Source organism: Panthera uncia, chromosome C2 (assembly GCF_023721935.1).
Source record: "Panthera uncia isolate 11264 chromosome C2, Puncia_PCG_1.0, whole genome shotgun sequence".
Classification (NCBI taxonomy): Eukaryota; Metazoa; Chordata; class Mammalia; order Carnivora; family Felidae; genus Panthera; species Panthera uncia.
In genome coordinates this window covers 47698398-47725705 of record NC_064810.1, presented here as the reverse complement: position 1 = coordinate 47725705, position 27308 = coordinate 47698398, and the positions used below count along the sequence as shown (strand labels likewise).

General features: G+C 39.4%; 1 protein-coding gene across 1 annotated transcript in view; it reads left to right on the top strand.

The window, feature by feature from the left end:
- Positions 1–27308, top strand: part of ABI3BP (ABI family member 3 binding protein) — a 273089-nt gene that overhangs the window by 76168 nt on the left and 169613 nt on the right. The window contains exons 3-4 of the mRNA XM_049628087.1: positions 19894–19962; positions 23363–23495. Coding sequence (XP_049484044.1) covers positions 19894–19962; positions 23363–23495 — 202 coding nt within the window. The remainder of the gene's footprint in view (positions 1–19893; positions 19963–23362; positions 23496–27308) is intronic.

Sequence of the window (27308 nt, the reverse complement as noted above, 5' to 3'; positions counted from 1 at the left end):
GCTGAAAACCTTGGTCAGAGTGGTAGTCCTGTGGCTCTGTTTTCTCTTTTGATTGTTTTATTGGGGGGGGGGGGGAGTTGGGAAAATTGTAGAGGTATATTGTTCTAACAAAGCTGTCAGTAACTAAATAGAAGTAACCAAACCCATGTCTTTATTATACTTAATTAATGTGGTTTTTTTTGGAAGGGACAACTCCCAAAATAGATTAAGAAACTAAAGAAACAGCAAAATTTTAAGACGATAACACTGCACCCTCAGTGCACACACTCGTCTGCCGTCGACGGCAGATCCTTTAACCGTTAAGGGGCATTTCCTGTTTGGTGAACTTTGCCAACTGGAGTCTTCAGGTGCCTTTTAGATTCTATAAGAATGGCCTCTGAAGGAGAATGAGGTGAATCCTGAACAGAAACAGCTGGAAGAGTTTATCATCACTAAATTTGACTTTTCCAGTCTGTCTTCATCCAGTGAAGCAATTTTTAGCAAATAGTAAGAATTTTCACCCATTCTAGTAAAATAGAGATCAAGATAAAAAGCACGACACTATTTCAATCACTAAACTGATGGTAATTTTATCTCAGCAAATTGAGGTCAAAATTTAATCCTCAGTTTCTTATTCTGAAATTTCTGTCTTTTAATTTCATGGGGGGAAAATTGATTTTAAAAATTTGAATAAGATTATGATGATCCAGAATAATATATATATTGTATGCTTAAAATACAATTTATATTCCTTTATATTATCAACACCCCTACATGTTTGTGATTTTTTTTTAATTTAGGAAAATTTACATACTAGTGTCAGATGTCCACTCTAATGTTTTGAAATTGTATATATTGGGAAATTATCACAGTAAGTCTAGTTAACATCCATTACCATACATAGTTACAAAAATATTTTTTCTTGTGATGAGAATTAAGATCTGTTCTCTCAACAACCCTCAAATATGTAGTACATTATTAACTATAGTCACTATGCTGGACATTAGACCCCATGACTTGTTTATTTTATAACTGGAAGTTTGTACCTTTTGACCCTTTCATTCACTTGGTCTCACTTTGTCTCCCTAGCAACCACCGATCTGTTCTCTATATTTATTAGCTTGGTTTTGTTTTTGTTTTAGATATACCTAAACATATAAATGAGATTGTACTGTATTTGACTTTTCTGTGCTTAGCATAAGGCCTTTGAGGTCCATCCACATTGTTGCAAATGGCAAAATTTCATTCTTTTTTTAGTGACTGAATAATATTCTTTGTGTGTGAGAGAGAGACAGACAGACGGACACTGTGTGGGTGTGAGAGGTGGCGAGAGAGACACTGTGTGTGGGTGGGTGTGGGCAGGTGTCCATCCATTGATGGACACTTGAATTTGTTTCTATGTTTTAGCTGTTGAATGCTGCAGTGAACATGGGGATACATAAGTCTTTTTGAGTTAGTATTGTCATTTTCTTTAGATAAATACTGAGAAGTGGAATTGCTGGATCATATAGTAATTCTATTTTTAATGTTTTAAGGAATTTCAATCCTATTTTCCACAGGGAACGTACCAACTTACATTTTTTTCTTCAAATTTTTATTTAAATTCTAGTTAGTTAACAGTGCTATATGGGTTTCAGGAGTAGGGTTCAGTGATTCATCAATTACTTATGACACCCAGTTCTCATCATAACAAGTGCACTCTTTAATACCCATCACCCATGAAAGTTCCCTTTTCTCCACATCCTCATCAACATTTGTTATTTCTTTCCTTTTTGATGCTGATCAGTGTGAATGGTGTGAGGTGATGGGTCATTATAGTTCTGATTTGCATTTCCCTGATGATTAGTGATGTTTAGAATCTATTCCTATGTTGGTCATCTGTATGTCTTTTTTGGAAAAATGTCTATTAATTCCTCTGCCCATTTTTAATTGGTCTGTTTTTGCTATGAGTTAGGAGTTCTTTATATATTTTGGTTATTGACCCTTTATCAGATAAATGATTTACAAATATTTTCTTCCATTTGGTAGGTTGCCTTTTCATCTTGTTGATGGTTTCCTGTGCAGGGCAGAAGTTTTTTAGTTTGAGGTAGTCCATTTGTTTATTTTTGCTTTTGTTGTTTTTGCTTTCGGTGTCAAATCCAAATATCATTGCCAAGGCAAATGGCAGAGAGCCTACTGCCTATATTTACTTCTAGGAGTTTTATGGTTTCAGGACTTCTGTTCAAGTCTTTAATCCATTTGTGTTAATTTTTGTGAGATAGTAGTTGAGTTTATTCTTTTGCATATGGGTGTCCAGTTTTCCCATCACTGCTTACTGAAGACATTGTCACTTCCCCATTGTGTCTTCTTAACTCCTTTGTCATAAATTAATTGACCATATATGTGTGGGTTTATTTCTTGGCTGTGATTTGGTTCCCCTGATTTATATGTATGAGTGTTAATGCCAATACCATACTGTTTTGCTTCCTCTAGCTTTGTAATGTAGTTTGAAATAAAAGTGCATGATACCTCTAGCTTTGTTCTTCTTTCTTAGGTTTGCTTTAACTATTTGGGGCCTATTGTGGTTCTACACAAATTTTTACAATTTTTCTACCCCCCCCATACATTTTACCCTTAATTTCTACATTTATATAGAAAGCAAGAGGAAATGCACAATATTTTCTTTCAGCATTGCAAACTGTAGAATTTCAGTGGTCTTTTTCTCTCGTAGAAAGGTTTAAGCATGCTTTACTCATTTTTATGGAAGTGGGATGAAATATAAGGTAATGCAGACTGCTGTTTATTATGCTGAGGATAAATATATCACCTTAATGATGAAAAGACCTGAATTTTTACTTTAAGTGTCAGGAGGAAGATGAGGGTGGAGTCACTGAAGAAAAATAGCTGAGGTAGAGGTTGAAAATAACTGAAAGAACTATATAAGCACTTGATTCCGTTGAAGAATAGTGAAAGAGGAGCAGGATAAACTAATGGCATGAAAAGACGAAGTGCCAGCCTTTGCAACCATCTCAGGCCCTATCTTCCTTGGCAGAATACTTAAGGATTAATGATCTTAAACAGGAGGATGTGAGAGGAGACAAGATAGCAGCTAGTAATACATACAAGGCAGTCCCCAAATGCAGATGAGGGATGATAATTATGCAGGGGGAGTTAGTCTTACTAGTTCCCTTTTACAGATAAGGAAATGAGTCTTCAGGAGTTGAAGTCAACTTTGTAAAATTACTTAGGTCATAAGCGGCAGGTCCAAGGTTTGAACCCAGAGAGTCTGGCTCTAGAAACTGAGCTCTGAAACTCTACTGCCTCTAAAACTTTGGGAGTTTTACCTGTTCTACAATAGAAAGTCCATAAACCACTGATAGGTTGCTTCTATAATGTCCTTCAAACAATAAACAGGGAAAAAAGGCCTTGTATTCTGGAAAGAGCCATTGGCTACCTAACATATTAAGATTTAAATGAGTTAAAATACATACAGTATGTCCTGGGTCCCCAAAATTGTTCTCTCCCACTCTTTGAACCACCATCACTGTCTCTAATTGTTATGAGATCCCCATCTGTTAAGACTTACCTCCTCTACTCTCCGTGAGGCCATTTCTGGCCAAGGCAATCAATATCTATATCCCTCTCTATGGATATCCTAGAGGCTGAGTATATTCTTTTACCAACATTCTTTTTTTTTTAATTTTTTTGATGTTTATTTTTTGAGAGAGACAAAGACAGAATGTGAGTGGGTTGAGGCAGAGAGAGAGAGGGAGGCATAGAATCTGAAGCACAGAGCTGTCAGCACAGAGCCCGAAGTGGGGCTCGAACTCACGAGATGTGAGATCATGACCTAAGCCGAAGTCGGATGCTCAACTGACTGAGCTACCCAGGTGCCCCACCATCATTCTTAATAAATGACTATTTGTTTTTATTTTTGTGTGTCTTATCTGTTCCCACACTGTACCCAGATAGAAAACCCTCAGGAGCTAAGGACCTTAGAAGACTTCCCTTTTTACCTCCAGTGTTGGCATAAGAATGAATGGCAGAGATGCAACAGAGAGACCCAGGAAGTCTGAAACTGCTATGGGTCATGTCGAGGATAGATTTTTCTCTTTTGTTTAGAACTGTTTTTGAGAATGTCATCTAGTTCCTTCTCTGGAAATGGTTTTACCACTTGGGAAGTATTTGGCTTTGAATCTTCCAGATTAATCCAAATATTTCATTTAAAAGATAGGAATCTCAAAATCACTTGATTTTCTTCTGAGGTGCAAACTTTAGCAGAACTTAAGTTTCAACAAAGTTTGTTTTTTTTTTTTTTTTAAAGAAATTGGCCTAATAGATATCAAGTTAATAAATATTATGCCATCGTTTAAACAGCTCACCATGAGTTTATATCAGAAAGGCCTGGTTTCATAATAGATGACCATCTTGCCATGTTTTGATAAAGATAACATCTTTTCAAAGTTCTATTTTTCTGTTGGATTCAAATGTATTGTTTTCATGGACTTCCTGGCCTCACCAAACAATAGATACTGCCTCCCAAGTTGATATTTTCTTGGAAATAAAATAAATTTACAATATTTCAATATAAAGCATGACAGGTTTTTTCCCCCTAAACATAGTGGACAGTGCACAGTGACCAAAATCTAACTTTAAAAAAATCATCCTTAATTACATCTAAAAGGGTTCCCCAACATAGCTCGTGGTCCCTTGGTCATGGGCCAAAATGAAATTAAACCCTATCCCAGATTTGTTGTTTTAAGAGCCTTGCTGTTAAGATGCCTTAAATGGAAAGACAGCTGCCAGTAGAAGGATAAATTGGAGTATGTGGAACAGATACACAAGAACGTACATAACTTCAAAATTTCCTTTACTTTGAGGAAGAGATCTTCCAACCAAGGAATACAATCAAATCCCAGTCTCCTAATGATCCACATGTTATTTCCTTACTTGTTTCATTTTCCCTGGGCACTTAATGCCTAGCACTGAAGGATCATGCTGGAAGTGCTATGTCAGGAAGGCCAACTTTTGGTTATATTCTGTTTTGGATTTCTCCCTGTACATTATTTTGTTGGGTTTGTTTTCATTTGTGTCCTGTCTCACCAGCTGGTGGGTTCCTTGGTGCCAGAGCTGGATCTTCCCTTCCTTCATGTACTCTGCAATCAGGGAGGTTGGATCTCTGGTGTAGGAACTGACTACCTGGAATTAGATTGGAAGTTGACTGGAGGGTCTCCAAGTCAACAAAATAAAATGCCTCTATTTGTCCAGAGTGGTAATCTCTGGGAGAAAAAAAAAATTTAACTGTGTAAATACATTGACCCTACCCTATTTCTCAGGCACAGTTATAGTTTAAGCCTGTTATTCTGGCACAGTTAGTACTGTTCCCCTTTCTCTCCAGCATCCAGGTTAGTGAAACAATTACATGTTTAATACATACTTAACAGAAAGCCTTGAATTCTTAGCATAGACCCCAAGTCTTTCACCATCAAATTCCAGACTAGTAGCATAACCTTTTCTCCTGCTACTGGGACACTCCTCAATGAGAAAAGAGGAACAAAATCAAGAAGAGGTTTGATACAGGTTTGCTTTTGATGAATTCCATTCATGGGCATGTATAGGTTACTCAACAAATGCTGGAGTACAAGTTCTCACCAAGCTGTTTACTGATGGTTTAGTGTGGGTGACCCCCTATGAGCTGGGCCCAGGCTTCACAGAAGTTACATCCTCATAGCCAGTTTGTGAAGCACAAAGTATTATAATCCTTCTCTACCCAATGAAGACAGTAAATCCCAGAGAGGTTAAGAAACCTGCAAGTGGCAGGCTGGCTCCAGAGCCTGTGCATTTATTCGACCACCATGCCACAGTCCTTTCCCCATGGCATGAGGGGATTCTCTTACCTTTGAGCCCTGTGTAAAAGCTCCTCTTGGGATTATTCCTGACCCCTGAGCCCTTATCCCTACATGGTAATGCCAAGGAACACATTGAAAATGAAAGAAAAATCCCTGCTGATTTGAAGGCTTTGACTTACTACCTGCTAGCTAATGTGACCTAGCTTTTATTATTTGAAAGAAAAATACCCAGATGAAGTCCTGATTTTTTGATAGTACTTCCTGTAGAGATAATAACAAAGTGATGAACTCACTGGAAAATGTGTGTGTGTGTGTGTGTGTGTGTGTGTGTGTGTGTGTGCGTGCGCTACAGCCTCCTTCCTCTTCAAAAGCAAGCCCTTGCCAAACCTGAGGCCAGTTCACAGACAACACCCTCCGCTAAATTTCTCTGTGGGGTGCACATATAAAACCCAGGCAAGGAAAAAACCACAGGCAATAAAGTCAACAATTTTAATGTCTAACAGGACTGCTAAACTAGAAAGGGATGTAGACTGGATGTGAGGGCAAGTGGGTAAAAGAACTAGCTTATTAAATATTTGTTTCCAGTGTCGGGGAGAGAATGTGTCAAGGCTGGAAAGAGAGGCAGGGTTATCTTGGGACAGTGGCTGAATGAGATGCTCCAGACGGAGTGCCTGGACCTTAGGAAATAGCAAGCTGGTATATCAGACTTGGGGTCAGTATGTGGAGACTGGGGAACAGAAGGGTCAGGTCAAGGCTGGCCTCACAGGCACGTGACCAGTGCACTCAGAAGGGTCCAGCATTAGAAGTTCAACGCTTTGCTGTTGCTGCTTTCTCAGTGATGGTGGCATACGTGCTGAGGGCTTAGTGCCCGGGCTCCTGTGTGCCGGCCTCCCAGCCCCTCCTCTGGTCTGGGCTTATTGCCTGGTCCCCTGCTGCCCCTGGTGCTAGGCCTCCTTCTCCCCACCTAGCCTTGGTGACTGCTGCTCCCTTTACCCTTCAGGAGGGACTTGGGGTGCATGTTGGGAGTTGTGGTAAGAACACTCCCTTGGTGACACCTGGCCAGAAGGCTACAGTAGGGACTGCCAGGCATTTGTGGGGTTATTGGGCATGCACATGCCCCTCTCCTACCCCCATTGAGATACAGTCTGTCTCAGTTGAGAGATGGCAATCCCTTGGAGTCTGTGGGTTGGGATGGCAGGCCCATGGGAAGGGGAAATTGACTTTTCAGCCCTTGGGGGTGGGGCCAGAGGTAAAGGGCTTTGATCCTGATGCTGACACTGATGCCAGAGGGTTCTACTGCAGCCAGGAGGGAGAAGGGAGGGTCTGCACTCAATTGCAGAGTGCAACGTTAAACAGCCAATACTTACTGTGAAAAATTGAGACAAACGCTGTGGAAGGAGAGAAATGTTTTATACTTAGGCTTCAATGTCTCTCCCCTCCGCCCAACCCCTGCTTACAAAAATAGGGGTTTCATCCTTTTTGTTTGTTTTTGCATTGATCAGGCCCACACAGAATGTAGTTGGTGCTGGATGGCATGTGTGTTTTCAATAGCTTTCCCTCCCCAATTCTCACTGAAATTAAAATAAAACTCTCAGAAAAAGTTTCCAGCAATGTCTTCCTCCATGGAATGTGTCTTTGAAATGCCATTCTGGAAAAATGATGCATTTTTCCATCAAGACTCATTCAGGAAGCCATGAGGAGTACAGGACTATAGCAGAGCCTCTGGCGGCGGTGGAGGGTTGTGGGGGGGGTGGCTGGTGGAGCACACTGTTGTTAGAAAAAGCCCTCTTTCCTCCTCCAACCCTTTCTTCCCACCTGCTTCTTCCCCACATCCTCTCTTCCAGCCGCAGCTGGGTCTCCTTTCCTACGGAGAAGCTCCACTCACTGCAGAATGGGGGTGAGGGGCTGCTTCTCATTGCTGTCATCCATTTCAAAAGAGCTTGAACAACACCTCTTGTAGCAGAAACACCAAAGAACGCTGTCAGCTCCCTTCAGAACAGATCTTCATCTGAACATTCTGGAATCCCACCATTGGAGGCTGTTCCTAGCCAGTTTTGCATTAGCAGTTGCTCTGTGGTATCCTTCAGCCCTTCCCATGGTCTTACCTGCTGGAGGGGCTGGGCCTGTGGACCGCTTCTCAGAGGCTAAGGGTATGGCAGGATGTCCCATCAAGGTGGGGATCCGTTCAGTAATCAACTGATTTTTGTAATGGTTCTGGAAATAATTGCTCAACAGTGTAGGATTTGCTTTAAAATTTGCTTTAAACTTTTCAGGTGAAAGAAAGAGAAGGATAATCCTTACATGCAAACCATGTATTTATTGTACGAAAAAAACTTCAAAGGAAAAAAAAGGTGTACAGGCAGGCTGATCAAAGAATAAGTCAGCAATTAAACTTTCCTGGCTTTTTTTTTTTTTTTAAAGGTGATTTACTTTTGCTATACCCAAGCCCCTAATTATTTTTTTTCTTTCTCCTTGAAAAGCCTTAGCTCTTGCATCCTTCTGGCAATAAAGGCTTGGAGGAACAGATCCATTCATTCTTTCTGAAAATGTTTGCCTTTCCATCACTATGTTTCCAAGTTGGAAGGCACAGAAATGAACAAAACATGAACTGAGTCTGGATCAGATTCTACGTGATGTTCCATCTACCACATCTTCCTACAGGGGCTTAGAAATACTCTAAACGGTGGAGGACTTTTATTAATTAGTGAGGATTCATAATTCTATAGGCTTCCATTTGTATGGACAACTAAGGGCAAAAGCTAGTAATCTAAGTGATTTATTAAAATTACTAAACTCTTATATTCATAAACTTAGTAAACATAGTAAATTTCATGCACTACTGACCTTAGGTAAAACTACTCTGTCTTCTATTTGAACTTTTGGCTACCATGAACCTTTGCAAGACTGTAAGCTAACATGTACCTAAGCAGACATTGCTCTTTACCCAGTTTTCTAGAAAAATGTCCCATCAGTTTTTTTCCCATAAGGATACCAAACTTTCTGAAGGGGTATCAGTGATGTTTCTGAGTGGGTCAGGTCTATCAATTATTATTCTAGCTTTTTAATATGTAATTACTTGAGGGTCAATTTTATTATTTTGTGGTGAGTTTTTTGGTGGTGGTAGTGGTTGTTACTCTCCTCTGGAAGGATCTGTTTCATCAACCATATTTGAGCTTCTCCTTTTTGAGCAACGGCTTCAGGATGGATGTGAACTGCAGTTCAAATATGAAGCACTTCTACTCTGTTGCTGAAACTGATTGGTGTGGTATCAGTATGTTGTTGCCACTTTATCACTGGAACTTGAGAATGGGTGGGGTGGGAGCAAGGTTGGTTACTCCACTGGAATTTAGAAATTAACGATGAGGCGCCTTTCAAGAAATGAGCAGACAAGTAGCATTTACTGTCTTTTTATATTCTAACTCCCTGCCAGATTGGACACCCCTCTATCTCAATGAGGCTCCCCTCTCTTCCTCATGGACCAGCAGGCCAGGGATAATGTCTGCAAGTTTAGGCAAAGGCAGCTGAGAACAGAACAGCAGAGCCAAGGACCCTGGCTGGAGCTCTGTTTGCTTCTCCCCTCCATGGCCACACTCTGGAGGTTTTTTTTTTCTCCCCAGAATTGACTAGCGGGTAAGTGGTGGAACTCTCTCTGCCTGGGTTTCAAACACAGGGAAGCTTTTCAAGGGGATTTTTCGAACAGACATTACTCAGTGTTTGTGTTGACCAAATAAGCCACAGGAGCTGTCTGCCAAATGCTAAAAACTAAAGGGAATTGATTGTACCCGTTTAGGACAGATTACAGTTAAGTGTGGCATGTGGACACTTGAAGATGCAAAGAAAAATTGATATTAATGTATGGAGACTTCCCTGGCCGTAGTTGTTGTTTTAGGTTTTATCAGTGATTTTATTCTTTTTTTTATGTTCTTATTTTTGAGAGAGAGAGAGAGGGACACAGTGTGAGTGAGGGAGGGGCAGAGAGAGGGGAAGACACAGAATCTGAAGCAGACTCCAGGGTCCAAGCTGTCGGCACAGAGCCTGATGCGAGACTAGAACTCATGAACCGTGAGATCCTGACCTGAGCCCAAGTCGGATGCTTAAATAACTGAGCCACCCAGGTGCCCCAGTGATTTTATTCTTCATTTATTAGTAGTATTCTGATGTGCCACATTGGCATCTAATAAAAATACTTCCCTTACTTTATCAAATTCTAAAGTAGCTTTAACTATAAAATCACACCATTCTTTGATAAAGAATTAAAAAACAATAAAGCCGTTGATTAATGACGCTGCTTTTGCATCCCCTAGGGCTTTTATTTTATGCTCACTGAAACAACTTCCTTTGCCTCATTGATACATAAATTTCATATTACCTGTTTTTTATAAACAGATACTTCATTTTTTTAAATAAACTCTTTGTGTTAGAATAGCTTTACAGAAAGTTGCTCCTATAGTACCAAGAATTCCTATATACTTCAACTTCTCCTATTCTTAACACATTAATATTGTGCATTTGTTACAACTAATGAACCAATATTGATATGTTATTAACTAAAGTTGGTACTTTCTTTGATTTCCTTAGTTTTTACTTAAGATCATTTTTCTCTTCCTGGAGCCCATGGAGGGGTACCACATTACATTTTGTCATGTCTCTTTCAGATCCAGTGGACCACATCAATTTCTTTTTACTTTTGATGAGAAGTTCTGGTTAGATATTTTGTAGAATGTCCTTCAATTTAGTTTTAACTAATGTTTTTCTCATGGTTTGACTGGGGTTTGGAGCTTGAGCAAGGAAGATATTACTTTAAAAAATGTTTTTAAGTAAGATAAACAACCAAAATAGAAAAGATTCAGTAACTGCTAAATACTTTTCACCTTGGGAGTCTGACCCTTCTGTGTCAACTTTTGACTCTGAGTTCTCAGGAGCCTCATTTTTCCCACAGCACACCACTCTGTGTTCCAGTAAGAGCCCCGGTGAGGCAGCAGCTTTGAAACCCTTCTCCGCTGCAATTCCTTCCAAATCACTGACCCTCTTCAGCCAGTTTTGAAACTTTCAGGGGCGCCTGGGTGGCTCAGTTGGTTAAGCATCCCACTCTTGATCTCAGCTCGGGTCGTGATCCCACAGTTCTTGAGTTTGAGCCCTGCGTCCGGCTCTGTGGTGACAGTGTGGAGCCTGCTTGGGATTCTTTCCCCCATCCCCCTCTCTGCCCCTCCTCTGCTTTCTCTTTCTCTTTCAAAATAAATAAATAAACATTTTTTAAAAATCTGTCAGTTTCTTGACCTTATTAGGACAGGCCTTAGGTAATGACAGCAAGGTCACAACTTGACCTATTTGCTGTTCTTCCACCCTCTGATCAGGTACCTACGGGCCAAAATTCCAGCAGGGGCCAGCCCAGCCTCTCAGAGGGGCCCTTTGTGTGAACAGGACTCTAGCTCCACGTCCTGTGTTCTCCTTGCTGGGTTTCTAGGACCCAAGTTCTGCATCTCGGGAGACTTTCTAAGGCCCCAGTTAGCTCAGGAGGGCGAAGATTTCAGCCTCTTCCCCTGGGGACCCAGAGGCAGCTGTCTCTCCCTCTTGGCAAGGGAACCAAAGAAAAAGCATCACTGTTCTTTTTAAACCTCTAAATTATAGTAGGGGTAATTCTACCTATTCAACCTCCTTTTTTTTTTTTTTTTTTTTTTTTTTTTTAAGACTACAAAAATCTAGTTACCGACAAAAGGTGTTTATGGACTGTGTTTAATAGACTCAAAGTCACCTGTAAATTCATTTTCATCTTGAATCCCTTCTCTGGACCTTGAAAGGTGTCTGAGGTGATGTCCACCTCCCGTAATCCAGACCGTTAAAGCACTGTAACAGTTTGTTTCCTGGCCCCTCTCCTGCCAGAATAGAGCCTGCACACCTTCCCCAGGTCTAGTCTCTAACAAAACCTTTGCCAGCCAGCTGTCTTCAGCTCATTGAGATGGTGGTTCTCTACACCTTATGAATTCAGGAAATAAGGAAAGGAATAGGAAAGGCATTGGGCCAAAATATTCTCCCTACTTGTTGCCTGATGCCCTTTCTGTGTGTATTTAGTCGCAGATGTATGCTTTTCCCATGTAATGAAAATAGAATGTGTCATGAGCACAGGCACTGTATTAACATGAATTCACTCACAGTAACTTGGAAATGGTTGTTTTTGTGATCCTCTCTGAGAACAAGTGAAAATAAATTTGAAGAGGACAGCCATTCTCAGTAAAACAAGGAGGCACCTCAAAAGGGAAAATGGACATAGAAACTGAAATCTGGGTCTTGGTGAGCAAGTTAGTTCTAATTTATAGTTCTGGTAAGTTGGCCTCGTGTGTAAATACTCCAGTAATGCTTCTAACCCACTGCCTCATTTTAGTCCCCAAAAGAACACATAATATAGTTGATTATGTTCTTGTTTCCTAATTTACAGTCTTAGATGCTTATTAGAAAAGCTGAGGGGCTCCTGGGTGGCTCAGTCTGAAGGGTCTGACTCTTGATTTTGGTCAGGTCATGATCTCACAGTTCATGAGTTTAAGCCCCACATCGGGCTCTGAGCTGACAGTGTGGAGCTTCCTTTGGATTCTTTCCCTCTCTCTCTGCCTCTCCCCTGTTTCTATTCCTTCTCTAAATATATAAATAAAATTTAAAAAGAAAGCCTGTAGCAGGTTATGAAATGGAATCCTAGGTGCACCTGGGTGGCTCAGTTGGCTTAATGTGCAACTCTTGATTTCAGCTCAGGTTGTGATCCCAGGGTCTTGGGATCAAGCCCTGCGTTGGACTCGTGCTGAGCCTGGAACCTGCTTGGGAATCTCTCTCCCTCCTCTGCCCCTCTCCCCTACTCATGCATACTCGTTCTTGAAAAAAATTTTTTTGGGCACGCCTGGGTGGCTCGGTTGGGCGGCCGACTATAGCTCAGGTCATGATCTCACAGTCTGTGAGTTCGAGCCCCACATCAGGCTCTGTGTTGATAGCTCAGAGCCTGGAATCTGCTTCTGATTCTGTGTCTCCCTCTCTCTCTGCACCTTCCCTGCTTGCTTTCTGTTCTCTCTCTCTCTCTCTCTCTCAAAAATAATAAACATTAAAAAAATTTTTAATTAAAAATTAACTTAAATCTTTTAATTAAAAAAACCCCCAGAATCCTAGTGTAATATTTTTAAAAATAATGAAAAGAAAAAGGAGAATTAAATGTTAAACTAGGGAGAGTTACTCAATAGGAATTATGTGCAGAGTACATTCAATAAAGTTAGGTCAGATGTCTTAAGATCTATTTATCATATTAAGGAAAGATTCCCTTGAATCCTTATTTATCATTAATAATTGGTATTGACATGAAAAAATGCTCAACATCACTCATCATCAGGGAAATACAAATGAAAACCACAAAGAGATACCACCTCCTACACCAGTCAGAATCGCTAAGATAAACAACTCAAGCAACAACACATGTTGGCGAGGATGTGGAGAAAGAGGATCTCTTTTGCACTGCTGGTATGAATGCAAACTGGTGCAGCCACTCTGGAAAACAGTATGGAGGTTCCTCAAAAAATTAGAACAACCCTATGACCCAGCAATTGCACTACTTAGGTATTTATCCAAGGGATACAGGTATGCTGTTTCGAAGGGGCACGTGCACCCCAATGTTTATAGCAGCACTATCAGCAATAGCCCAAGTATGGAAAGAACCCTAATGTCCATCGATGGATGAATGGATAAAGATGGGGTATATACATACAATGGATAAAGAAGATGTGGTATATGTGTACAATGGAATATTACTCAGCAACCAAAAAGAATAAAATCTTGCCATTTGCAACAACGTGGATGGAACTAGAGGGTATTACTCTAAGTGAAATTAGAGAAAGACAAATATCATATAACTTCACTCATATGAGGAATTTAAGATACACAGCAGATGAGCATAAGAGAAGGGGAGCAAAAATAATATATAAAAACGGGGAGAAGGACAAAACTTAGACTCTTACATATAGAGAGCAACCTGTGGGTTGTTGGAGGGGTTGTAGGTAGGGGGATGGACTAAATGGATAAGACGCATTAAGGAAGACACTTGATGGGCTGAGCACTGGTGTTTTACATACGGGATAAATCACTGGAATCTACTCCAGAAATCACTATTGTGCTATATGCTAACTAACTTGGATATAAATTAGAAATTAATAAAAAATAAAAAATAAAAAAAATTGGTGTTGAATTTTGTTAAATGACTCTTAGTTACCTGTTGAAATAAGTATATTTTCATTTTATGATACATTTCTGGAATAATCTACACTTAGCCATAGTATGTGCTGACCGATTCTACTTACCAATATTCTAGGATTTTTTTCCATTGATATGTGTGAGTATCATGAAGGGAAAAGTTACTCAGTGGTACTTGTTAAAGATGGTTGGCGAAACTTTATTTGAGGGGAAATGGGGACCACTACAATGGGGTCTTGCAGCATGGGAGAGAGATTAAGCTGCATTCTGAATACAATAAGGAAAAGTGAGTACTTCTAGCCATGGAACAGGGTGTGAGTCAGTGGATGGAAAATAACTGAGAAGAAACATGAAGAAGACAGGGGAGATTCTGGCTCAACTGACCTGACAGGACTCTTGCTAAGGGCAAGCTGGGGTGATCAGAGGATGGTGGAGGTTAAGGAAACTCATTTCATGTCAAGTGTGGTCAAGTATGGAGGATAGAGGATCCTGCCTAAACTACTTGATAAAATCGGACCACACAGAGATGAATACAAAACCCCAAGACTCAGGGCCCTGTTGAAAAACAGCTCAGTTTTAAGTTTGGTCAGGATATAAGATCTTTGTCGTATGGTGTGTAAGTTTCTTTTTTGTGATATTTTTGCATTTTGGAGTCTGTGGTGGTTGGTTTAAAAAACAAGGCTTTAAACTTTTTCTTTCCTTTTTATAAGTCCTCAGGGCCTCTTAAGGCAAATTTCTGCTTTCAAGAAATCATCATTATTGTCCTCGTAATAGCTGACATTTGTACTTTCTGGGGCATCTGGGTGGCTCAGTTGGTTAAGCGTCCAACTTCGGCTCAGGTCATGATCTCAGGGTTCAGGAGTTTTGAGCCCCGTGTTGTGCTCTGTGCTGACAACTCAGAACCTGGAGACTGGTTCAGATTCTGTGTCTCCCTCTCTCTCTCTGCCCCTCCCCTGCTTGTGCTCTATCTCAAAAATAAAAATATTTTTTAAAACTTAGCATTTTCTGTGTGTTAGGCACTGTTACAGGCTAATCATCACTAAGATTTCTGTGCAGCTAGGTACTATGATTCTTCCCATTTTGTAGGTGAGGAAACATGTACGTACATTAAACACTCACCTTGTATAACAAACTAAAAAGCAGGATTTGATTCCAGGCTCTGGAGTCCATGCTTTCATGTCTAGAAATTTAGTTTGATATGAGACAAAATGGTTAAAAAGATGGCAAGGGCAAACTATTATTCTTGTTCAAGTCCTTTACATGATTTCCTATAGGATCATGCTGGCTTATTAAATGTTTATTTTGTGGAAACGCGCAAGGCAGAAATAAACCTCGATATGACCTCATTCTGAAGTGGTGTCCTACAACGTACTTGTCCTCTAATAAACATGTGATAATTGACATGTATCAAACAGGGCAATCATGGGAGGATTATTTGCATTATCAAAAAATTTAGTACTTTATAAAGGATTTCAATAGTACACTGTCTTAAAAAGTAAGCTCGTCCCAATCCTTCACCTCCAGGGCATTTGAAATAGTAAACAAATTAGATGTAATTAGTCGACAACATGATATAGGCTTAATTACTAGGAATGGAAAGTTGGTTCAAGTAACTGCATTCTACACAAATTTGCTGAAATTGACATTTTAATTATACACATTTTCTAAATGAAGTATATTTTGGCATGTGTTGCCAGAATTGCTGATCAAGCTACAGTGTATATATTTCCAGGCTGCCCACAAAGAATTTCATAGTACATAACAGAAATAGAAATTCTGGTTTTTCTAGTTGTTTTATTTTTCCATCTCTGTGTTCCAAACCAAGTTCAGAGTCTGCTGAAATACATGAATGTTGGAAGCTTCTAATGAGCAGTGAGAGGCAACATAACTGCACCCAGCTCCCCACATCTGTTCCAATTTGTAATTGACTGTAACAGCCTGTGCTTTATGCAAAATGACTGATCATAACAAAAATTACTTTTAAATTGCTCATGTAACCATATGTCTTGGATCATGGCACTATCTTTGGCTTCTATGTATGTTATTGTTCTCATGTTTCTGGACTTTGTTTTAAAACCACTGAGGCATAATTGAATTAATGTGCATCAAGGAGGGAAGTGAAAGGCTAGGTCTGAGACTCCACCACAGTGAGGGTAATTTAAGAAACATAGAGATTTACCTTTGTTTTCTTGGCTCAGGTCACCATCTCATGGTTCCTGGGTTTGAGCCTCGAATTGGGCTCTGCACTGACAGTGTGGAGCCTGCTTGGGATGCTGTCACTCTCTCCCTCCCTCTCTGCCCCTCCCCTCCTTGTGCCCCTCCCCCTGACCACCCCTCAAAATAAATAATCTTCAAAAAAGTAGGGGTGCCTGGGTGGCTCAGTCAGTTAAGCGTCAAACTGCGACTCAGGTCATGATCTCATGGCTAGTGAGTTCAAGTCCCTCATCATGCTCTGGGCCAACCGCCTAGAGCCTGCTTCGGATTCTGTGTCTCCCTCTCCCTCTCCCTCTCTCTCTGCTCCTTCCCCGCTTATGCTCTGTCTCTGTCTCTCTCTCTCTCAAAAAATAAACATTAAAAAAAGAACATTAAAAGTAAAAGGGCATTTTGAGGACTAGATTAAGATAGCCATATACTTTGCAAGGCCAAATGCGACATAAATGGGAGGCCCTTGTTTCAAAAAGCAGGAGAAAAATGTCATTAAAGATATTAAAATATAAAATTTTTCCTTTCTTCGTTTCTCTCACCTTGTGATATCATTTTATTTGCTATTTAATGCTATTAAGTAAATTAAAACTATACATCATTAGCATGAAATTTGCCAGTTATCTTTACATTGTGCAATGCTAATTTTAAATGCAAAATTGGGCCTTTAGCTCCTAAGCAGAGTCCCTGAAATGCCACACTTTGTTCTTGGTAGTTCATACATGCACACGTACTTCATTCTTACCAGAGGACTGAAAGTGCACAAAATTAACTGCTCTTTTTACTTGACTCCTTGGCGCGTGGACATGCTGCCACAACCCGCCCTGGACTTACTTACGAGTGAGGAAAATGTGAAAATTGGGGGGAATCGGGCCTTGCTCTGGTTTCCCCTTTGCTTCTAGGTCATCATTTTCAGTGGAACTGGTTGGCAAATAGGGTACAACTAACATGAATGAGAAAGGATACTATAGGATTGTTCTGCCATTGGCATTAAAATGCCATTTCCTTCTTTCTGCAGCGAAGCCAATATGGGTTTGATTGAACAGTGTGGCCTCTCAGCCCCCTCCGCACCCTCTCCCTCAGTCCTAGATGCAATAGGTTCACCTTGTTTTACCTTTGAGTCTTGCTGAATCCCCTTGCCTCAGGGTGTAGTAGGATTCTCACACAGAGTTGTAACACCGAGGTTTTTCTTTGCAAGAAGCAACTTTATTCCTGCTGGCACCGCTCAGTTGGGTTCGTACCCAAGGAACTGAGCCCCAAACACCACATGGCATCGTTTTTTTAAAATATATTTTCTACTTCTTTTTCTCCCATATGTGGTAACACACAAACGTGTAGTCTGATTAAGTGGTCTCATGTTTCAAGGTTGTGAGGGATATTGTCCCGTATGCGTGTAGCCAGGTTGCCTTGAGGTTTTTCTTTTCCTTAAGGAGGGGACCCTACCACAAGGGGTCCCTCAGAATGCTATACCTAATAGGGCATCTCAACCGCTAAATGTGAAGGAAAGAAAGCACAGGAATTGCATATGGTTCCTGTCTACTCACACATGTGCTTTATCGTCCCTTCAGGCTTCTCTCACAAAACACAGATTCAAAGATTTAACTATTAAGAATTTCAAGATGGTGACAGCAGGGCATTAAACCAAGCATGAGACCCCTCTGGACCTGGGGCCCTGCTTGATGGTGCATGTTGCAGCCCACAAAGCTGATCCTGCCTCAGTAACTTCATCTACAAATTGGGGTGATGATAGTATGTATCAAGTAGGGTTGCCACGAGTAGTTAAGTCACAAATGTGAAGTGCTTAACAGATAGTCTACACATAGAAAGTACTGAATATGTGGTACTTTTTTAATATTTGTTCCTTTATATCCCAAATAAAATCAGGAAACACATTATATTCTTATTAGGGACCTTGATTTAGGTTAAGTGTTCCTTGTATAAGCTCTTCTAAGCAAGATAGGCTTTCAAACACAAGATCTGAAACATAATGAATATTCCCTTATCTGTGTTGTGGTTATGAGGTAATTATCAGTAAACAGCCAAAGCTCTGATGTCAGTTCAAGAGGTTACCTGGTTTACTTTATGGAGTGTAATTACTGTAGCAGGTTATAACAAATAAGGTTGTATGGAGTGTCCAGTAAAAGACAAAGTCTCAAGTCATTAAAAGTGGCTGAATTGCCACGTTGTCTGTATCCGAGAAGAAGGTCAGCTCTGTAAAACCTTGGGCAGAGAAACCTCTGTTCCAAACTCATGGAGAGGGGAGCTGTTTGCACTCAGAATGAAAACAAAACGAAGATGTGAGGTCTGCCTGAACAAGCAGAGGTGAACTCTTGTTGACTGCAGCATCCAAATGAAATTGGGTATAGAATGAATTTCAGGATCCAAAGTTACTGAGGAACTATTGTAGATAAGATTCATCAATCAGTCCAGTAGAAGTGCTTAGGAAATGCTAGTTAGTATGCCCAATGTGCATTTGGCTTATTTATATATATTAAAATCAACCATCTTGGAAACATCAATTAAAAAAAAAAAAAAAGCTTTTGGGTGCACCTGGGTGGCTGAGTTGCTTAAGTGTCTGACTCTTGATTTCAGCTCCAGTCATGACCTCACACTTGTGAGATTGAGCCCTGGGTTGAGCTGAGCATGAAGCCTGCTTGGGATATTCTCTCTCTCTCTCTCTTTCTTTCTGCTTTTCCCCTGCTCATGTTCTCTTTGTCTCAAAATAAAATAAACATTAAAAATTTTTTAAAAATTATTTGATAAATTATTAGTTCCTGATGTAGTGCATACTGATTGTTTAAACATCATTTATTTAAAGGCTAAATATTTTTAAAAGATTTTCTTTATTTTCCATTGGCATATTTTAGTGAAAGTATACCAACACAAAATGGTGACTCTATTTAAAAATTGCTCCTGAAGAGGATGGGTTGAGTATGATAACAGGCTGAGAAATTATGCAAGTAGGATAAAAAAAAGGAACATTAAGAATATTCATATTGTGGGGGCACATGGGTGGCTCAGTGGGTTAAGTGTCCAACTCCTGATTTCGGCTCAGGTCATGTTCTCACGGTTTATGAGATCAAGCCCTGTGCTGGGCTCTGCGCTGACAATGCAGAGCCTGCTTGGGATTCTCTCCTCCTCTCTCTGTCCCTCCCCCTCCTTCTCCCTCAAAATAAAGAAACATTAAAAAAAAAAGAATATTGATATTAACAGAGAAGTGAGCAGTTTCAGATCACACAGCATGTGAGACCCTGTTGTGTCTTATGAAAGTATGATTTTCCTTCTCTGATTCTGAAGCATCAGAAGAGCGTGAAGGATAGGGTAACAAAATGGGTATGATCAGATTAAAAGAAAACCTCTTTGCAGAGGAAAGAATTGATGAAAATGTGACATGAAATCTGTGTCTAGCAAGATTCTTTTAAGACTTCTCCCCGACTCCTGTCCATTTGGTTTTGAAAATCTGGATTTAATATTCATTTAAAAGACTTAGTGGACTGAACCATCTCAGGAAGTATTAACTTACCGAATTCCTGGGTCCTGTCATCCACTGGTGATGTGGTTATGATGACTAATGCTGGAGAACGTTGAGTCAGGACATGGATGTACTGTTGTGAATGTTGCTCCTTCTCAGAGAATTTTACTGAAGAAATAATGTTACCATTTCCAGATGCGGAACCGAAGTATCTGATTGTTGTGCGGCCTGCCCCTCCTCCAAGTCAAAAGAAGTCATGCTCAGGTATATTTTGTTCATTTTTAAGCTTTTTTTAACTTTAAGCCATGCCTTCTCATTTCTACCCACGGAGACCAAGTGCATTGGAGAAGCCTTAGGAGCATGGATTAGAATATACAGCACAGCAGGCCCTGTGTCAACCCTCCTTGCAAGTATTATGGTCTGGTTGTAGAGACTGCTTGGGACCTTCTCCCAGCACCACTACATACAAACGTGAGGAATTTAGGCAAATTACGGGACTTGTGTGTACCTCCTCTCCCCTGCATACAAGGGCCGTTGTGAGGGTTAAAGGAGTTGATGCATGTGTGGCCCGTAGCACAGGGCCTGGCCCACAGCAATTGTTCATTTAGAGTTAGCTCCTGCTAGCCTGTTTCTACTTGTTTCTACTTGGCAGTGTGTGAACCCATGCTCTATTGTGCTTTCCGGATCTTAAGGGCAAAATCTGATGTCTAACCTTTGTTAAAGGAGACTGTTTACATTTCAAAAGCGTAACTCATTTATAGGCATGTTACATGGGTTGGAACTTGGGTTTTACTTGACTCCTCATCTCTTCCTTCAAAACCTCTTCTATTTAGTCGAACAAATAGAGCAAGGACTGCTTTCATGAAACAATAGCAACACAACACAGATACTCCCAGGGATGGGGAGACATGAAACAGGAAAGTAAATGCCATGTGGAATAAGTGAGTAGAAGCCTTTTCTACATGGCTGGAGAAAGATTAAAAACCTTACATTTTCCAATTTCACTACTAAAATTGCTTCTCAGATCAAATAAGCCGCCCTTGCTGTAAGAGGCTGTAGAAGCTGTGAATATGCTTTTACTGTCTGGTATTAAATCTCCCTAACTGTAGATACTTGAGAAAAAGGTTTGGTTTTCTCTTTCATTTTCTAATGTCAATTATTCTTTACATATTTCCTAATCATGTTTCTCTTTTATAGTACACTAAATGTCAAACAACGAAGGGTCTCCTTTGTTAGATCTTTCTAAAGGGTTGGCATGGAGGTGGGGGGAGCATACAGATCTTTAAACACACTGAGCAAACCTCCCCTTTGCAGTTGTGAATCCTGTCCTCTGGACGCATCAGCCAAGCCAGTTACCAGAAATAGGTTGCCACAGTCCCCTCCCCTCCTTCGGTTGTTTTTCATGTCTTTTTTAGAGAAGCAGTTAATAGTCAAGCATTTTGAAAAATACAAACCCCTTTTCCTGGCCCCTTAAATTATCCCAAAGCATCAGGGAAATTTCAGTTGCTCCTTATAACTTGTAATGATAGTCACCATTTCAAGACTTTATTTCAAAATATTTAATAGAGTCAAGAAGTATTAGTAAGGACCCATGGGATTCTGGCCTCACATTCATCAAACTCTTTCTTAATACAAAAAACACAAAGATGTGTAAGGGACGTCAAAAGAATGATTACAACTCAGTAGCACTTTGTGGGGACTTGTATGGCACTGGTCTGGAAATTATTTTTCTCTTTGTGATGATGGGCTCAGGAAATTGTTTCATTTTGTTCAGGATATACTGTACTACCCCACCTTTCCTTTCAGGCAGCGGGTGTATTTTTTTTTTTTTGTAATGTGAATTTGAGAATGATATAATGACTAATGTATTAACTTTGATTCATTTTATATTTGCATTTACCACATACATTTTAATCACTTTTGTATCAGATCGATACTTAGTGAAATAAATACTTTCTGGTCTTGTAGGCTTTAGGTTCCCTTGGAGAAAGGAAAATTTATCTTTTGTCTCTAAATGGCATTATCTTCATACATGGTGAGCTATGCCAGTGATGTAGGAAAAAAAAAAACAACAACAAAACAAAGGTACAGTTCAGAAGACAGAAATTTGAGTCTTGACCCTACTCTTGGTATGAACTTGGATACCCTTGAAACTTAGCTTGGCCTTAGTTTTCATTTGTAGAATGAGATAGTGGTATTACATTAGGGAGAACCAATCAGGGGCTAGAAAAGGAATATCAGAATCCCTTCAGGGCTTTTTCAAACAGCATAAACCTCTCACTCTCATCAGGTTCTAATCTACCCTCATAGGCAGTCAGACTTGGACTCTTGGAATCATAGTAATGCTAGGTAGTATCATAGGTGGAACTGGAAAATTTTATAGAGAAGGATAAATGCATGTTTACAACAAAATAACAGCTATCCTTGACAATTATTTCAAATGTCTTTTTAAAAAATTCAGCTATGTTACAAGGAAACAATCTGCCACTACTTGTTTATACATATTCTTGGCTAAGAAGGGTTTTTACCACAGTAACAACTGACAGAACTTAAATCTAATAGAAGCAGCAAGCCTGACAAAATTGTCAAGGACATTTGGTTCAGGTAACTTTCACTAAGCTCATACAAAGGGTACCTTCCTATTAGTTCCTATTGTGTTAGATTAAAATAACACAAATCCTTCCTATAGCAAATACAACAGGTATTTCACGAAATGAAAGACAGGGTCCAATGAAAATATAGAATGTTTTATATTCTGCATAATTTTATTAGATACTGTATTATTTTATTTACAGATTTTTTTTATTGAGCCAGTGTTGGTTTCCATGGCAAAGAATCTTCATTCCTCTTTTGCACTGTCCCCTAATCCTGAAGTTTCCAATATTTTTTGAAAATGCAAATATCTGCCCCTTATATGCTGGAAAAAGATCTTAAGTGGTTTGTCACCATCTCTTGGCATTGCCCAAATCCAATTAGTCCCATCAGAAGAACCGTGATTCCTATATTATCTCCACTCTCCCAGCATTATTAAGAATGTGTAAAAAAAAAAAAAGTGCATACATTTTCTATATAGACACTAAGGTAAAAAAAAATGCTTACTGTAATAGTATGACAAGGGATTTTTATGCTTCTAAATTGGCTTGAAAAAAGAATATAACCGACAAGCTAGATGTTAAGCTTTCTATTCTTTGATATTCTTTCACACTAGTTCATAGTCTTGAGTAGGGGATGGGGAACCAAATATGCTTTTATTGTATCTGTAAAAGAAATGGAGTGAATCCATTTGCATTATTCATTTCACTGGTAATAGCTAAGACCTTCATATACATCCCTAACCCACAAGAAATAAAACCTGGGTATGACTGGATATACTTTACATGCATACATTACCCATATACGCGCATATATATATATATATATATATATATATGTATATATATATATATATACACACACACACACACACACATGCATACACACATAAATCTCAAAATAATATTTTGTTGGGTTTATGCTTAAATTCATGGGCACAAAATTAATAATATTGGTGTGCTCTATGAAAAGACACTTGATGGTTTCACCTTCTTCATCATCTTCCTGAGTCATTTTTATGCATTTTACCCCAATATAAAAATAAACTGTTACCCGTATGTTACCTCCACAGGTAAAACACGCTCTCGCAAACCTCTCCAGCTGGTGGTCGGCACTCTGTCGCCAAGCTCTGTATTCCTGTCCTGGGGTTTCCTCATTAACCCACACCATGACTGGACATTGCCGAGTCACTGTCCCAATGACAGGTAATTCATCTAACAAAAGATTTTTTTAACCTGTAAATTAGCTCTTGTTTTTGTTTTTGTTTTTGTTTTTAAGTAATCTCTACACTCAACATGGGGCTTGAACTCACAGCCCCAAGATCAAGAGTCACATGCTCTATCCACTAAACCAGCCAGGTGCCCCCTACCTCTTGGTTTTCTGGTATCTGTACATGCTTTAGAAGAATGTATAAATATCAGGGGTATTAGCACATACAGATCACCCATTAGCTATACAGGCTGTCCTAAGCGTGAGGGGAATGAAAATACTAAGTGAGGGCCCTTCCCCATGAGGAAGTTAACCACCTACCTGAATAGAAAACACACGCAAGCATTTTTTCTTTCCAAAGAATCAAGTACAAAGGAGAATGAGCCAAATAGCAATGGGGAATTTCCGTGAGAAGAGTAATAAAAGCTCAGAGGATGAGGCCCAAGGCAGTTAGGAAAGATGGTTGAAAGTTGGAAATACTGATCTTTGGTTGGAAAAGGATGGATCTTTGATTTGACAGTTGAAGTACTAGAAGCAGTAGTTTTCAAAGTGTTGCCCCAAACCAAGTAGCACCAAAATCAGTTGGATTCACTTCTCATGTTCAGAAACTCTGAAGGTGGGGCTCAGTAATCTGTGTTCTAACAAGCCTCTGGAAAATTCTGATGCCCACTTAAGTTTGAGAATCAGTGCTGGAGAAAACTGGAGACATAGACACAGGGAGAGATGTAAACACAGGAAAAAGCACAGGTTTGGAAATGAAGCTCCTATCTTCCTGCACTGGACAAAATAAGAAACATCTAATGTATTTTCAAATGATTGCCATTCATCCATCCAGCACATAAATTTGGTATGGTCTGTACTGAATGCTGAAGCTGGGATAGACAATGGTTGTTTATCATAAGTATTTATTACATTACCTTTAAAATTCAAAACTTCAGGGGCACCTGGGTGACTTAGTTAAGTGTCCAGCTTTGGCTCTGGTCATGATCTCACGGTTTGTGAGCTCAAGCCCCGCGTCAGGCTCTGTGCTGACACCTCAGAGCCTGGAGCCTGCCTCGGATTCTGTGACTCCCTCTCTCTCTCTGCCCCTCTCCAGATTTCTGTCTCTCTCTCTCTCAAAAATAAACATTAAAAAAATGTTTTTAATTCAAAACTTTGCATCTGACAAGGATTCCAAATTCACTTCAACCGAGGCATTCTATGAAAAATTTTTTTAAAAAAGTTAAATGGACTCAAAGTGATTTTTAAATTTTAAAAGTTTCATCCCACTTTTATTTTTTTAAACTTTTTAAAAAGTGTTTATTTTTTTGAGAGAGAGTTAAAATGTGAGTGGGGGGGAGGGGTGGAGAGCGAGGGAGACAGAAAATCTGAAGCAGGCTCCAGGCTTTGAGTTGTCAGCACAGAGCTTGATGCAGGGCTTGAAGTCATGAACCATGAGATCATGACCTGAGCTGAAGGCAGACCCTCAACTGACTGAGCCACCCAGATGCCCTCATTTCCTTTTTAAATAAAAAATGTGTTATTGAGGTATAATTTAAATCCAATATAATGCACTATTTGATCAGATATGAAAAATGCACATAATCATGTATTCTATGCCCCATCAAGAAATAGAACCTTTTCATTCCCCCAGATAGTACCTATCTCAAGAAGCAACCACTGATTTGATTTCCATCACTGTAGATAAGTTTTGCCTAATCTATAATTGTACATAAATGAAATTATACAGCATGTTATGTGTCCCCTTGTTTTCATTCAGCATGTTTTTGCGATTCTTTCATGACATTGTGTGTGTTATAGTTCATTCCTTTTTTTTTATTGTTTAGTTTTGAGAGAGAGTACGAGTGGGGAGGGACAGAGAAAGAGGGGGACAGAGCAGAGAGCCCAAAGTGGGGCTCAAACTTACGAGCCTCGAGATCATGACCTGAGCTGAAGTCTGATGGCTTAACTCACTGAGCCACCCAGGCACCTCTCATTCTTTTTTCACTTCTGAGTGGTATTCTGTTACGTGAATAGTCCAGAATTTATTATCTAGTCTTTTACTGGTGGGTACTTACTTATGTCTTGTTTTGGGTTATTATGAATTGAGATTTTATAAATGTTTTTCTTTAAGACTTTGTAGACCTATGTTTTAATTTCTCTTATATAAATATTTAGAAGTGGAATTGCTAGGTCACAGGGGAAATGTATATTTAACTTTTTTTTTCGCCTGACTTTTCCATTTACACTCCTGTAAGCAATAGGACAATTCGGATTGTTCCACATCCTCACCAGCATTTCATGTTGTCAGCATTTTGCATTTTTGCTGTTCTAGCATAGCAGCATCTTACTAGAGTCTTAATATCCACTATTACTTTTCATATACTTTTCATATACTTTTGGACATAATCTCTTGTGTAGTGTTTTATTTTTATTTGTCTAAATTGAACCAAAAAAAGACCTTTAAAAATGTTCCTAAGTTCTCAAGAGTACCTTTCATATGACTTTCATTAGGAAATTTAGACTAAGAAAAAAATTAGATTTTCCTTCACATGTTCATAGTTCTGAAGGAAGAAATTATTGGAAAAACCCATGTAGAAGATAGTGCCAAAACCAAATTTCTTGAAAAATAAGCTTGAGATGTTTCAAAGAAACTAAAATGTTCCTTTATCACCCACCACTAAGTCCATTAACTTACTTTGTTTGGAACATGGACTCTTGACAGAATAGGCTTTCATGTGGTAATTCCAGCTTTTACTGGATTGATCCAGGGTACCATGCTGAGAAGGTTAACATTTACGGATTGCTTTCTTACTCCTTTTCAGTTTCTTGAGTTTCTAATTTAAAGACAGAAGGGGAAACAAAAAAAGGAAGCAAGGAAATGTGGAGCTCTTGTAGCAAAATGAAGCTGATTTTAATAGTTACTTAACTTGCTTGATAAATTCATGGAGTTAACTAACCCACAAATCCATAGAGCATGCTTTGGATATGATTTCTTCCCCTGTCCTCAAATTTTTCCTTCAGTTCCATTTGGCCTTACCCTTCATGAAGGAATTTATCTGATACTGATTCTAGTTGACAGATGTTGCCATGGTTTGATAGCACAAAGAGATAATACAGGGAGAAGGAGAGGAACAGATGGTCTGATGAAGCTAGGATATTAACCAAGGCAATTGATTAGAAGACCCAAGCTACTCAGACCATGCATGTATCTCTCCCTAACCCCCTTGTTCATCTCCCACACACCCTGGCTTTACTCTTGTCATCAAATAGATGGAGCCATGCCCATTAAATCACAATAGTCAAAATTGGTAATTCTACTTAGCATAAAGTGTTTTTCTTAAGATTCAATAATAACATATCAAGATACTTGTAAACTTTGAAACCTGGATGAATGGGACAATCAAGATATCCTGGACAAAAATAGGAAACTCTTAGGACATGACTAACAGGGAAGAATTCAATGGTAATGCTTAAAAGAAAGCATTTGGAGTACTTACGGATTTCATTTACACATGCCTCCTTTCTTCCTAGTTAATACCGTTAATAAAGAGCTGAAATTTAAAGTCTTTGTGGTAGCTGAGAAAAAATAGTGGTCCTTGTTGAAAGGCCCTAGAACTACTGTGCACATTATAAACGCCCAAATAAATCCACCAGGATTCTAAATGAATGTAATTAGAAGCAGACTTGGAGAAATCTACCCTACAAGATGCTGGGTTTTTTTTGTTTGTTTTAGAATTTTGACTAAGCCAGTAGGTTAGAATAATAGTAGCTATAGGGAATGTTTGCTTCTTGAAAACCAGAAGATTAATATAGCTGAGTTTTGCCTT